The sequence below is a fragment of the Saccopteryx leptura genome, chromosome 5, assembly GCF_036850995.1.
Source record: "Saccopteryx leptura isolate mSacLep1 chromosome 5, mSacLep1_pri_phased_curated, whole genome shotgun sequence".
NCBI classification, from domain to species: Eukaryota; Metazoa; Chordata; class Mammalia; order Chiroptera; family Emballonuridae; genus Saccopteryx; species Saccopteryx leptura.
The window spans coordinates 309,030-321,833 of record NC_089507.1 but is presented as its reverse complement, the minus strand read 5'-3'; the positions used below and the strand labels follow the sequence as shown (position 1 = coordinate 321,833).

At 51.9% G+C, this 12,804-nt stretch overlaps 1 protein-coding gene across 5 annotated transcripts in view; it reads right to left on the bottom strand.

Annotated features, from left to right (window-relative positions):
• The window catches only part of TMEM175 (transmembrane protein 175), a 16,273-nt gene extending 3,469 nt beyond the window's left edge, over positions 1-12,804 (bottom strand). Inside the window, exons 1-9 of one of the 5 annotated variants that reach the window (XM_066385344.1) lie at positions 12,544-12,804; positions 6,042-6,182; positions 5,154-5,314; positions 4,855-4,893; positions 4,007-4,104; positions 1,886-1,937; positions 1,588-1,623; positions 904-987; positions 428-592 (exon numbers count right to left, since the gene is read on the bottom strand). In XM_066385344.1, the coding sequence (XP_066241441.1) occupies positions 428-592; positions 904-987; positions 1,588-1,623; positions 1,886-1,937; positions 4,007-4,104; positions 4,855-4,893; positions 5,154-5,306 (627 nt within the window). In that variant the 5' untranslated portion in view covers positions 5,307-5,314; positions 6,042-6,182; positions 12,544-12,804. Of the gene's footprint in view, positions 1-427; positions 593-903; positions 988-1,587; positions 1,624-1,885; positions 1,938-2,688; positions 2,868-4,006; positions 4,105-4,854; positions 4,894-5,153; positions 5,315-6,041; positions 6,183-12,543 lie in introns of those variants that run through there. The other 4 variants (XM_066385346.1, XM_066385345.1, XM_066385343.1 and 1 more) reach the window with 4 other exon arrangements.

The window sequence follows — 12,804 nt, the reverse complement described above, 5'->3', positions numbered from 1 at the left end:
TCCCTTGTCCACAGCAGCCCGAGCGTCTGCGGATGGAGGGCTGGACAAGCATGCTGTGGATTATCGGGATGAGAGGAAGGAGATTCACTGCGTTGCCACACGGTGGGCCTGGAGGACACGTGCCGAGAGAAGGGTGCCCGGCACAGAAGCCTCGTGTGTGTAGCTCCAAGGACATGCAACACCAACGTGGGCCCTCTCCCTCATCCTTGTCCTCATGGGGACATGCAACACCAACGTGGGCCCTCTCCCTCGTCCTCGTCCTCATGGGGACATGCAACACCAACGTGGGCCCTCTCCCTCGTCCTCGTCCTCATGGGGACATGCAACACCAACGTGGGCCCTCTCCCTCGTCCTCGTCCTCATGGGGACATGCAACACCAACGTGGGCCCTCTCCCTCGTCCTCACAGGGGTACACCCCCCACTCACCGCCGGGTAGAAGAACAGGGAGAAGCCGGCCGCTAGGAAGCACAGCGCTGGGCCCCGGAGGACGATGTGCAGGATGTGCTGCCGGTAGAGGCCCCGGTGGGCGGAGCACCTGATCTGGGGGTCCAGGAGGTGGGGGAAGTGGAATGCATACACCACGATCAGTGCCTGTGGAAGAGCGGGCTGCTGTGAGCCTCACAGCGGGGAGTGCTGGGGTGCGGACAGGACAGGAGCCCCTGCTCGGCTGCACGCGGGGGCCTGACTGCTCTGCCTGCCCTCCGAAAACTCAGGCAACCCCTCTTTACTCTCTTCCCACATTGCCCCGGGGCCCAGGCCCGGGCCCAGTCTCAGTGAGTTCTCAGTGCGCCCGTGGCAGGCGCCCCGTGTGCACGGCTCCCACCCCAGGCACACCCCACCCAGGCACCCTGCTCCATGAGGACACGTCTGTGGGGAGGGGAAGGCATGCAAGGACAGTCTACCTGCACGGCCCCAATGGTGATCACACACATGCAGAACAGGAAGATGCCCAGAGGCACCTCGGGGAAGGTCACCATTAAGGAAAACTGCAGCCAAAAAAGCATAAAACCAGGTTCCGCAGGGCCCAGAGCTCGAAGCCCTCAGAACCCCCTGCACCTGGGCTATCCTGGGTCGGAGGAGCCGGGGCCCTGGGGGCACCTCCTCCCAAAGAGAAAGCCCATCAGCTTTTCCTTTAAAGCTGAAACACCATCACCTGAGATACTGCCAGGCCCCACTCTGGGACTCACAGCCCTGCACACTTGGTCCACTGCTGTCAGTTCAGCGAGTGGGCAGGCGTGAGTGGGGAGCTGCTTCACAAGGGGTATGTCGGGGCCACAGCTGGGTGGGCGGGGAGCCGAGGGGGTACCGGGGATGCCCCTTGTCAGCCCTGGGAGGCTCAGGTAAACCTCTGCCACTGCAGGCTTGTGAGGACTCCTGGGAGCCTCCCCCCTCCCCCGACCTGCAAACCCAGGTACCCCCTCCCCCTGGCAGCCCTAACTGCCAGCTCCCCCAAACCTTCTCTCCTCCTTGCCCTGCACCACCCTGCTGGCCTGATGTTCCGAGTCCTCTCGCCCAGTGGAGGGCAGGCTGTGCCTCGGGGCAGGGGTGGGGGGCTCAGCGAGGCCTAGAAAATGGCCAGTACTCACCGTGAACGGTAGGAACGTGATGGTCATCATGCAGGCCTGATAAGCAGGACGGATGGAGTCAGGGAGAGTTAGGAAGGGACGGAGGAATGGCGAGGGGGTCACTCCAGGCTGGTTGTGCCCCCACCCCCTTTGCCCACCCCACACAGAGCGTATGAGCTCATTTCAGTGGAGTCTTGGGGGAAGGTCACTTGAAACTGGCCATGGACAGGGCAGCAAAAAGCCAAGAGCCTGCTTTCACTCCTCCTTGAAGGAGTGATCTGTGCATATAATCATTTCCCCAAACTGGAAGGAAACTCACCAGGTTGAGCAAGGCGAGGGTATCATCAATTTTCCCAACAACCTGGAACAATCTAAACAATTTGAGAAAACAGGAAGAGACACGCCATCAATAACATGGTTCCAACAGCATCAAATACACTCTCTGTATTTTCTGGTTAAATCCTTATGGTATGTCACTTTAAACCAAATCTAAAGTACTGCCCAATGTACGAAGGTTGGAAAATACTGAAAACATGCAGAAGAAAACCTAAGTGCCCTGGAAACGGCTACGGCAACATTTCCACAAGATTCCTCTTTCTTCCCATTCACAGCTCTGCCCGAACAGAACAGGGTGTGGAAATGAACGGACATGCTCGGTAGCTCTGGGAGTCAAGGTCCTCGCAGCTTGTGGCAGGCTGACCATGCAGGGCTAGGGGGCTCCTGCAGCTGCAGAGGGAGGCCCAGCCCCCAGGAGACCAGAATCCTGGAAAGGATGAGCTCCAGCCTCCAGTGGGTTTGAGCTTCTGGCCTCGGTGTCCCAAGACCACTTTTTTTTTTATAATTTATTTATTTTACAGGGACAGAGAGAGAGTCAGAGAGAGGGATAGACAGGGACAGACAGACAGGAACAGAGAGAGATGAGAAGCATCAATCATCAGTTTTTTGTTGCCATTGCGACACCTTAGTTGTTCATTGATTGCTTTCTCACATGTGCCTTGACCGTGGGCCTTCAGCAGACCGAGTAACCCCTTGCTCAAGCCAGCGACCTTGGGTCCAAGCTGGTGAACTTTTGCTCAAACCAGATGAGCCCGCGCTCAAGCTGGCGACCTCGGGGTCTCGAACCTGGGTCTTCCGCATTCCAGTCTGATGCTCTATCCACTGTGCCACTGCCTGGTCAGGCCCAAGACCACTTTTAAAAGTGGAAACCCTTTCAGGACATCAAACACAACCTGCTGGAACAGTCTGTTTAGCAGACACGGCTTCATGTCGTTCGTGCAGGGCCGTGAACAAAAACCTGAAGTGGGCCAGGTGCAGCAGGGCTCTCCAGGGTCAGTTCAGCAGCTAGAAACAAACACCTGTTCCTGAGGCCCCGCTGCAGTCCTTGTGCTGCCTCTCCAGGGGGTCTCCTCAGGGCTCTGACTCCTCTGAAGACGTGCCTTCTCCTGGACTGGGCTCAGCGGGGTGTCCCCCCCACCTGGTGGTCTGCAGCCCCCAGAGGCCGAGGAGGCCTCAGGAGAGAGCACTCAGGGCAGGACCTCCGAGGTCTGTGCTGGTCTGAGGCCAGAGCTCCAGGAGCAGGGCGCGGCCCAGATGAACCAGGGCAGAACGGAGCCTGCTTGGCCACCAGCAGGTTAAGAGGGCAGCTCTGGCCCACAGACTCCCACCTTGCTTTAAACAAGAAAGGTAGAAGAGAAAAGCTGTCCTCTAAGCCTGTCCCCACTCCAGAAAGAGTATTTTTCTGAAAACATTGTGACACTTTTAATGCAATGCCAATGACTAAAGGCCTCACACCCAGCATCCTCGCCTGGGGAGAGCATTTCCTTTCCAGAGACAGCCCCACCCCAACGCTATCCCTGGAAGCCCCACTGGGGCTCTGGTCCTCTGGGGTTCCGGAACCCTTTCCCCTCAGTCCTACGGAGGCTTTTCCTCCCTGAGAGAAAGCTCAGTCCCCAGGGCACGGGTCCTGGCCAGAGCAGAGGGCATAGGCTCACATACTGTCCCCTGCTCGGCGCAGTCTTGTTATTTTACTGATTTTAGAGAGAGAAGGAAGGGAGGGGGAGAGGAAGAGAGGGAAACATTGATCTGTTCCTGTATGTGCCCTGACCAGGGAGCAAACCCACAGCTTTATCAGGACGGCGCTGTAACCGACTGAGCTATCCAGCCAGGGCTCTGTGCAGTCTTGAGGCGGCAACAGGCCCCACCTGGGCCCACAAGCTCGTCACCCCTTTCACTGTCCAGGCCGTCACTGCTGTGTGCAGAGAACGAAGCAGAGGCTGGGTGAGGGGTGAGGAGAGGCAGCCCACTGACCCGACGCCCTTGGGGCTCAGCCCAGGAAGTGAGGGACAGCTCGATGACCCCAAGAACGGGACCGGGTCGGTGCTGTGAGCACGTAGCTGCCGCGCTGACCCAGCAGCGGTAAAGCCCCAGCCCGAGTCCGTACCTTGTGTGTGCTGCCCAGGCCACGGTCACGATGAGAAACGTCATCAGGTAGACGGCAATCCTGGTTGCTAGAAGTCTCTGTATACTTTTGTCAAACTGCTGAAACAGAAGAGCGTCCCAGTCAGGCGTCAGGCGGCTGCACTCATGATGCCTGCAGCCCCCAGGGGAGTCAGGGCTTTCCTGAACGTTACACAGTACCCCTTTGTTGGGGCAGCTCAGGCACAGAGGGTCGGCCCTGGCCCTGTCTCTGTGCTGGGTGAGCTATCCATGGCAGACTCCACCCACGTTTCTCGTTAACTCTCACCAGCACCCGATGAGAGACATTACCACCTTCCCACAGATGAAAAAGCCCCTGTGACTCCCCAACGGCATACAGGCCAAGTGTGCTGGTCGGTACTGGACCACAGCTGTGCCCGTCCTCACCCCTCTGCTGTGAGGATGCCCAGTCACATCAAGGAGGCACCCCTAGGGATTTTCCAACATCTTCTGAAATCCTGTCCAGCTTCTGTGTCGCTATTTACCTCACAGGACAGAAACATTCCAAGTCGGCTACTCACAGAAACTGCTTTAGAAGTAACACTATTCCCCTTCACCTCTGATGAAAACCTCCTGTCTCTGGGCACCCAGCAGGCCATCAGCCGCTGAGCCCTGTGCCCAGCACCACTGCAGAGGACAGATGCCTTATCTCTCAGCCTGTCCTTAAGGGTCCCCACGAGGACACTGCTTCTGTTTGCAGGTCAGGGTTGAGGCTGACCAGCATCGCGCCTGGCCAGGCACCTTGAGTGGAGCCTAGATTTGGGCTCGTGGACCCTCCCTTCACACCAGATGCTGCTGACTGTGCCCAGGTACCTGTTCCGGGGAGATCTCCGTGTGGGTCACAGGCAGGATCTACCAACAAAGACACAAAAGGAACTGAAGGATGTTTCTTGAGCTGGGCAGTGACTGCTCCTCAGGATGTCACGGTGTTGGGGACTCGGGCCAGTGGTGGGCTGCGCCCCCACCGTCTCCAGCTGCCTGAGGGGTTGGGGGAGCCCAGGATAGAGAGGTGGGCCGGAATCCACCAGAAAGCTGCCTGGGAGGGCAAGGCTGGGGTCCCGTGTGAGCGGCTCTGGGTGGGGGCAGGCTCTGAGTGGGGCCCCCACACGGACCATGACAGTGGCGATGATGGACAGCAGCGCGTCACTGAAGTTGAGCATGCGATGGGAGTGCTGGGTCCCGTTGGTAGTGTCCTCATCCCTCGTGCCCGTGGGAGAGTCTCTCTGCACACTGAGGGCTGGCTCTGGAGTCTGGGGCCCAGACATGGTGGGGCCTGCAAAGAAGCACAGGTCTGAGCCTGCGGGGGTGCTCCTGGGCCTGCTGCGACCACTGCAGCGTGCATGTCCTCCAAGGCAGCAGCCCAGCTTCCAGATGCCGTTGCAGGTGTGTGGGAGGAAGGAGCATGCAGTGTCCACACCCGAGCACAGCTCAGCAACGAACCTCACAAACCCTCCAACGAATGGAGCAAACAATTTAACCCCAACAGACTGTTATAAAGTGCAATGGACTGACTGTTTGAGTTCCTGAATGGTCACGTATAGAAGCCCTGGCCCAGTGGGACGGGGTGTGGAGGTGAGTGGGGTTAGATGAGGCCATGAGGTGGGGCCCCAGGATGAGATTCGTGCTCTGCTAAGCACAGGAGACCAGAGCGCCCTGTCTGCTGTGGGGGACAGTGACCGGCTGTGGGCCAGGAAGCGGCCCTCCTGGAAACCGAACTGACCGCCACCCTGATCGCAGACGTCCAGCCTCCAGAACCGAGAAGTTCCTGTCTATGGTACTTTGCTCTAGTGCCCTGGCTGAGACAGGAAGTGAAAATGGATGAAAACAGAGCCACACGAATAAAACTCAGAAACACAGTAAGAGGAGTAAGTCAAGTTACCTGAAGATACACACCATGTTACATCATTGGTGAATGTCCACACACAAAAAACTGTTTCCTTGATCCTAATGCACAGCAAGAACAAGAACACAGAACATACGCGAGAACAACATTCACCCACCTCGGGGCCGCACCGCAGGGACTAGGCAGGCAGAGCTGGGACCGGGGCCGTAGCGTTCAGCTGTGTCTCTTAGTTTGTTTCCCACCTCATTCACTTTTTACAATTTACAGACAGCAGAAGTCCTCCTTCCGGCGTACGGTTCTAAGAGTTTTTGACAAGTGAACACAAGGTGTAACCACAACCACAGGAGTTTGGCTCCTAAGCAGTTAGCCCCTTTGCGGTCGAGCCTTCCCCCCAGACCACCAGCGATGCTTTGTTACCATCAGTCTGCCTTTTCCAGATTGTCCCGCAGATGCACTCGTACCCCATGGTGTCTTTTGAGTCTGGTGTCTTTCACTTAGCATGATGATTCTGAGATCCACCATGTTTTCTATCAGTGTAGTTAATTCTATGGTGTGGATGGACCTATGTGCTCATCCACTCACCAGCAGTAAAATATAGGTTGTTCCCATTTTGGGACGGTTCTGAATAAAGCCACTATACTAATTTTTTTTTTTTAATGTGCCTTGACCGCGGGCCTTCAGCAGACCAAGTAACCCGTTGCTTGAGCCAGTGACATTGGGCTCAAGCTGGCGACCTCGGGGTCTCGAACCTGGGTCTTCCGCATCCCAGTCCAGCTCTCTATCCACTGCGCCACCGCCTGGTCAGGCTGAATAAAGCCACTATAGATGTGTGCACATCCATGTTCACAGCAGCATTATTCACAACAGCTGAAGGGGGAAGCAACCCAAACGTCCACTGATGTATAGATGGATGGATAAGCAAACGTGTCCACTCATGAAATGGAATACATTGTATACATTAGTCTGCCTTAAAAAGGGAGACAATACCGACACATGCTACAACATGGACGAACGCCAAGGACACTATGCTGAGTGAAATAAGCAATGAAGAAGGCTAAGCACTGTGTGATCCCACTTCCATGATGTCCCCAGAGTGGTCAGGATCACAGAGACAGAAAGCAGATGGTGGGTGCTGGCCGTGGGTCAGGTGGGTCAGGAGACAGATACAGAGTTACTGTTTAGCAGGGACAGTTTCAGTCTTGCAGGATGAAGAATGTACTGTGGCTGGTGATGATGGCCGCACAATGCCAATGTACCTAACCACACTGCACACTTAAAATTGGCTAAAATGGTTACGTTTTGTTACGTGTATTTTAGGACTAAAAAAACGCTGGTACCTGGCACTCAAGTGTTCAAAACACATCAGCTACATGTAGCTTTCATGATACACAAGTTTTTACAAGTCCTGGTGATGAAGAGAGAACACAGGACCAACATGGAGGAGTACACAGTTGAGGATTAGTGTTTTGTTTTGAAGATGGAATTGACAGAAGAATTTTAAATCCTGGTGGAAATAAGGAGAAGCAGCTGCAAATTTGTACAACAGAGCAGTAACGGGAGATTTGTGAGCATGTGGGGGGGGGCATTATGTGCTGTGCCAGGTGCCAGAGGCAGATGGACTAGGACAATGACCTGACAGTGAGCGAGAGACATCAGGGTGCTGTGGGAGCACGTTTCCTGCACAGACTGAGTCTTGGGAAGATCACACACAGAATAGGGATGTCAAAGCTGAGTCCCTAAGAACAGTGAGTAACACTTATCAAGCACCTGCCAAGAACTGTTGCAAGTACTTTATACATAGTATCTTTGTGTGTGTGTGACAGAGACAGAGATAGGGACAGACAGACAGGAAGGGAGAAAGATGAGAAGCATCAGTTCTTTGTGCGGTACCTTAGTTGTTCATTGATTGCTTTCTCATATGTGCCTTGACTGGGGCTACAACAGAGCAAGTGACCCTTTGCTCAGCCAGCGACCTTGGGCTCAAGCCAGTGACCATGGGTCATGTCTATGATCCCCATGCTCAAGTCAGCCACCCCATGCTCAAGCTGGTGAGCCCGCGCTCAAGCTGGCAACCTCAGGGTTTCGAACCTGAGTGCTCCGCATCCCAGTCTGATGCTCTATCCACTGCGCCACTGCCTAGTCAGGCCAGAGTATCTCTTTTAACCTTTGAGCAGTGCTGTGAGGTGACTGCAGAGCAGGCAGAGCCTGGTGTGGCTGGGGCAAGAGCTCTAACTGGGGCTGACTCACAAAGAACATACAGTTTATATATATTTACAAGTCCATTATTATATGGGATAAAGCAAAGATTTTCTCCCAGTTTGGGCTGTCTTTTCATTCTCTCAACAGTACAAATATCTTTTAAATTAATAAGACTATTTTTTGAGTCTTACATTTGCAGAAAACTGAGCAGAAAGCAGGATTCCCACATATCCTTGGCCATTCCCCTTGGAGCTTCTCCTCTTAGCGTCCTGCACTAGTGTGGCACCGTGGGCACAACTGGTAACCAACACCAATATATCTTAGCCCAGGCATGGCCAACATCCGGCCCGCATCCAACCCGCGTAATGAGTTTATGTTGCCTGTGACTAAATTTTTAATATTCTCCGCTACTTTAAAATCTCAGCTACTCAGGCCCTGGCCGGTTGGCTCAGCGGTAGAGCGGCGGCCTGGTGTGCGGGGGACCCGGGTTCGATTCCCGGCCAGGGCACATAGGAGAAGCGCCCATTTGCTTCTCCACCCCCCCTCCTTCCTCTCTGTCTCTCTCTTCCCCTCCTGCAGCCAAGGCTCCATTGGAGCAAGGATGGCCCAATGGCTCCTTGGCCGCTGCCCTAGGCGCTAGAGTGGCTCTGGTCGTGGCAGAGCGAGGCCCCGGAGGGGCAGAGCATCGCCCCCTGGTGGGCAGAGCGTGGCCCCTGGTGGGTGTGCTGGGTGGATCCCGGTCGGGCACATGCAGGAGTCTGTCTCTCCCTGTTTCCAGCTTCGGAAAAATACAAAAAAAAAAAAAAAAAAAAAAAAATCTCAGCTACTCAGAAGCGGAAGCATCTTTGATTATTGGAAATCGAGATATTTAAGAAGATAGTGATACACAGAAAAGAATTCTGTGTGTGACTAATCTAGGGTTAACTTCCAATAATTGGTCAAATGGATTCGCGATACTTGTTTTTTTTAAAAATTCCATTATAAAGATTTAGAATTTTTGTACTCATCTGTACTTGATATGAACTGTTTGACATTTAGCGGAGATGTGAAACCCACATTCATTTAGGTGGAGTTTGCCAGAGTGCACCCAAGGTCAAACAATTCATTATTTTTGTGGTTAGGTGTGCTGAATCAAGTGGCATTCTAGCACATAGACAATAGCTGCAGTTGATAACTGAAAACGTGTCCAGGCTGTTTGTAAAACAAAGTAATTGTTTTATTTGTGATCTAACCCCTTCAAGCTCATTCTATTAATTAAATATTGTTTTGATTATTTGCAATACAGTTTGGATATTTATATGGTATGTAATTATATTTTTATTAAAATATATTTTTATTAAAATAATGTATATTAAAAATTTTTTCACTCACATTTATTCATAAACAAATAACAATAAAATTTTGTTTACTTAAATGAATCGTGTTTGTATTTAACATATTTTAAATTTAATATTTCCTCCGGCCTGTGAAAAGTTATCTTTCTAATCTGGCCTGGGGGCAAAAACTGTTGGCCACACCTGTCTTAGCCACTCCAGTCCACAGTTTACATGAGGGTTCACTCTTGGTGTGGTCCTTCTATGGGTTTTGACTAATGCATGACCTATAGGCATCATCACAATATCACAAAGAAGTTTCACAGCCCTAGGAAAGCCCCATGATCCCTCCCTCACAGACCCTTAGCTCCTCGGAAGTTTTTACTACCTCTACAGTCTTGCCTTTCGGAATCACCCTGTGCAGCCTTTTCAGACTGATTTATTTCACTTAGCAACATGCATTTAAGGTTCATCCATGTCTTCTAGTGGCTTGAGAGCTCATTTCTTTCATCACTGAATAATATTCCACTTAAAAGATGGCCTGACTTGTGGTGGCGCAGTGGATAAAGCATCGACCTGGAATGCTGAGGTGGCCGGTTTGAAACCCTGGGCTTGCCCAGTCAAGGCACATATGGAAGTTGATGCTTCCTGCTCCTCCCCCTCCTCTCTCTCCCCCCTTCTCTAAAATGATAAATAAAATCTTAAAAAAAAAAAAAAAAAAAAAAAGATGTACCAGTTTATCCATTCACATATTGAAGGACGTCTACAACGATGTTTCAAAGTTTTTAATTTTGATGATCTAGTTTATTCTTTTATGGATTGTGTTTTGGTAGTTATTCCAAAAAAAAAAAGAAATCTCAATTCTGATCTTGGAGTTCTATGGTTTTAGGTTTCACAGTTAGAAAACCAAGTTAATTTTTGAACACATGTTGATTCTTTTTAAATATATGGATATTCAATTTTCTCCAGCATCATTTGTTAAAGACTATTTTTTTCTCCTATTTTCCTTATCCTTTTGTCAAAAGTAAGTTACCCATATATAAAAATACTCATGGGCCAATTTCTGAACTCTTTATTCTGTTCCATGGATCTACTCATCTGTCTTTATATTAACACCACAGTTTTCATTACTGCGGGTTATCATAAGTCTTGGAGGTAGGTAGTCTAAGCAATACCAATCTGTCCTTGTTCAAGCTACTACAGAGGTACGGGTTTGGGGATGAAGACCACAAATTCAGTTTTAAGCATGTACATATGAGGTGTGATATCTAAGAACAAATGTCTAAAATTCAGGGGAGAAGTGTGTCCTGGAGATACTGATTTAGAGTAGGACTGTTACTATGGCACTAGGGCAGAACCAGTATATAAAGGTGCACCATGAATATTTATGAAATAAAAAGTGATCACACTATTTCAAAGTCTCCACCTGGTTTTAGGTCTATCGAGGATAAATTCACGGCCTCCACATTCAAATGAGCCCTCTACCACTGTTGTGCTTTCTAGTTATATTAATCATGAGGTTTTTCCACGGAACAACCTATTTCTGATCTTTTCCACACTGCTTAAATCTGAGCTTTCTCACCTCCTCATTTTTATTTTTATTTTTAGATTTTATTTATTAATTTTAGAGAGAGGAGTCAGAGAGAGAAAGAGAGAGAGAGAGAGAAGGGAGGGAGGAGCAGAAAGCATCAACTCCCATATGTGCCTTGACCAGGGAAGCCCAGGGTTTTGAACTGGCAATCTCAGTGTTCCAAGTTGATGCTTTTACCCACTGAGCCACCACAGGTCAGGCACCTCCTCATTTTTAATAGTTTTCTTTTCCTTATTCACAGTGGAAATAGCAGAGAATTCTTTCACTTTCATTCCAGTAAACAGGTGAAGTTACCTTCAATTGCAACACATCTTCCTGCCCCCCCCCCTTACAATGAAAAAGGTCTGTCCCACATCCAAAGTGAGAACACCTCCCACCTCTCGCATCAGACCTCCCCTGTGCTCCCGACACCACTCCCCCCCCTCTTCTAGACTCCTACTTCATTCTTTCTCCCCCCTGGCTCCCTTTCAGCAGCTCTAGCTGCTCAGGAGTCCCTGTCACCTCCACCTGGCCCCCACTCTAGCTCCCAGCTCCACCCCCTTATCACCTCCACTTGCATGTAGCCTCCACCTCGCTGCTGCAGACAAACTGTTCTTCATAAGGTCACCAATTGGTCTCATTGTGGCTAAATGCATAGAACAGCTTTTATCCCTTTTCCTATTTGACTGTTAGGTGGCATTTGACACTGTCTTTTTGCCCTGGGAACATCTTCCCCTTGGCTCCACGACACCGTGCTGCTTTGGTTTAACCCCTGCTGCCCTGGCTGACGCAGGTCCACGCTCTGTCTGGAGCCTCTAACCCTTTCCCAACAGGCTGTCTTCAGCTTTTGGAGTCAACTGCCATCTGCATGCTAAGGACATCCTCATGGCTGTTTGTAATTTTTCCTGAGTCCTCAACTCCTGTGTTCCATTTACCAGACAAATGCACTGGCTGGAAAAGCCAGGTGACTTGTGCTTAACTCTAGATTTATTACTTGTTGGCCTCGGCTAAGTAATGACATTGTGGAGAATGTTTCCTTACCTCCCCCCCCCCCCCCACACACACACGTGGGGATTAACCAGACTATTTCTCCCAGGTGCTCTAGGATGGTTAAAATGAACCGCTGCATAGAAGGACGTGTGCGCTGCAAAGCGCTGGGTGAACTCGGCTACTGTTACTATCAAGATGGTAACAAACTAGCTCGTTGAGGAAGAGACTTTTAACAGCTTGGCATTCTGAAAGGATTAAGATGCTGATTGGGGCTTTCTGTCCACTTTTCAGTTTGAGACCGAGCACTCTCTAAGGCAGGCGTTGCAGCCGCAGACGCCTGCATGAACCCGCCGGGAAAACAAAATGGAAACAAGTGGGTCAGGTGAATGACCGTCTGCCCCGAGGGAGCAGTTCTAAGTGACTGGTGACACACGGGGGTCTGGTTTTTCTACAGAAGCTGGGAAGCTGGTTTTTTAAAATTTTCCAGTCTCCAGTAACAACCAATCCTTAAAACACAAACCTACCTACTCAGGTGGCCCCAGCCACACCCCACAAGCCAGGGCCGTCCGCGGGGCTCCCCGTCTTACTAAGTGTCGCTGCGGGCCAAGCGGACCCGTGCCGAGGCGTCCCCCGCCCTCCTCGCCCGCAGGGCCGCGCGCACGGGCCGGTTCGCCCGAGCCTCGGCGGCGCTCCTGACCGCCGGCCTCTGCACACACCACCGCCGCGGGGCGGGGCCGGGCCGGAGCCGGAGCCCGACTACCTAGGCGGGCGTCTCCGCGGCCACCTCTCCGCGTGTCGCTGCCGGGACCCAACGGCCGCCAGTACCCGCGCCCCGGGAGACGCCGCGC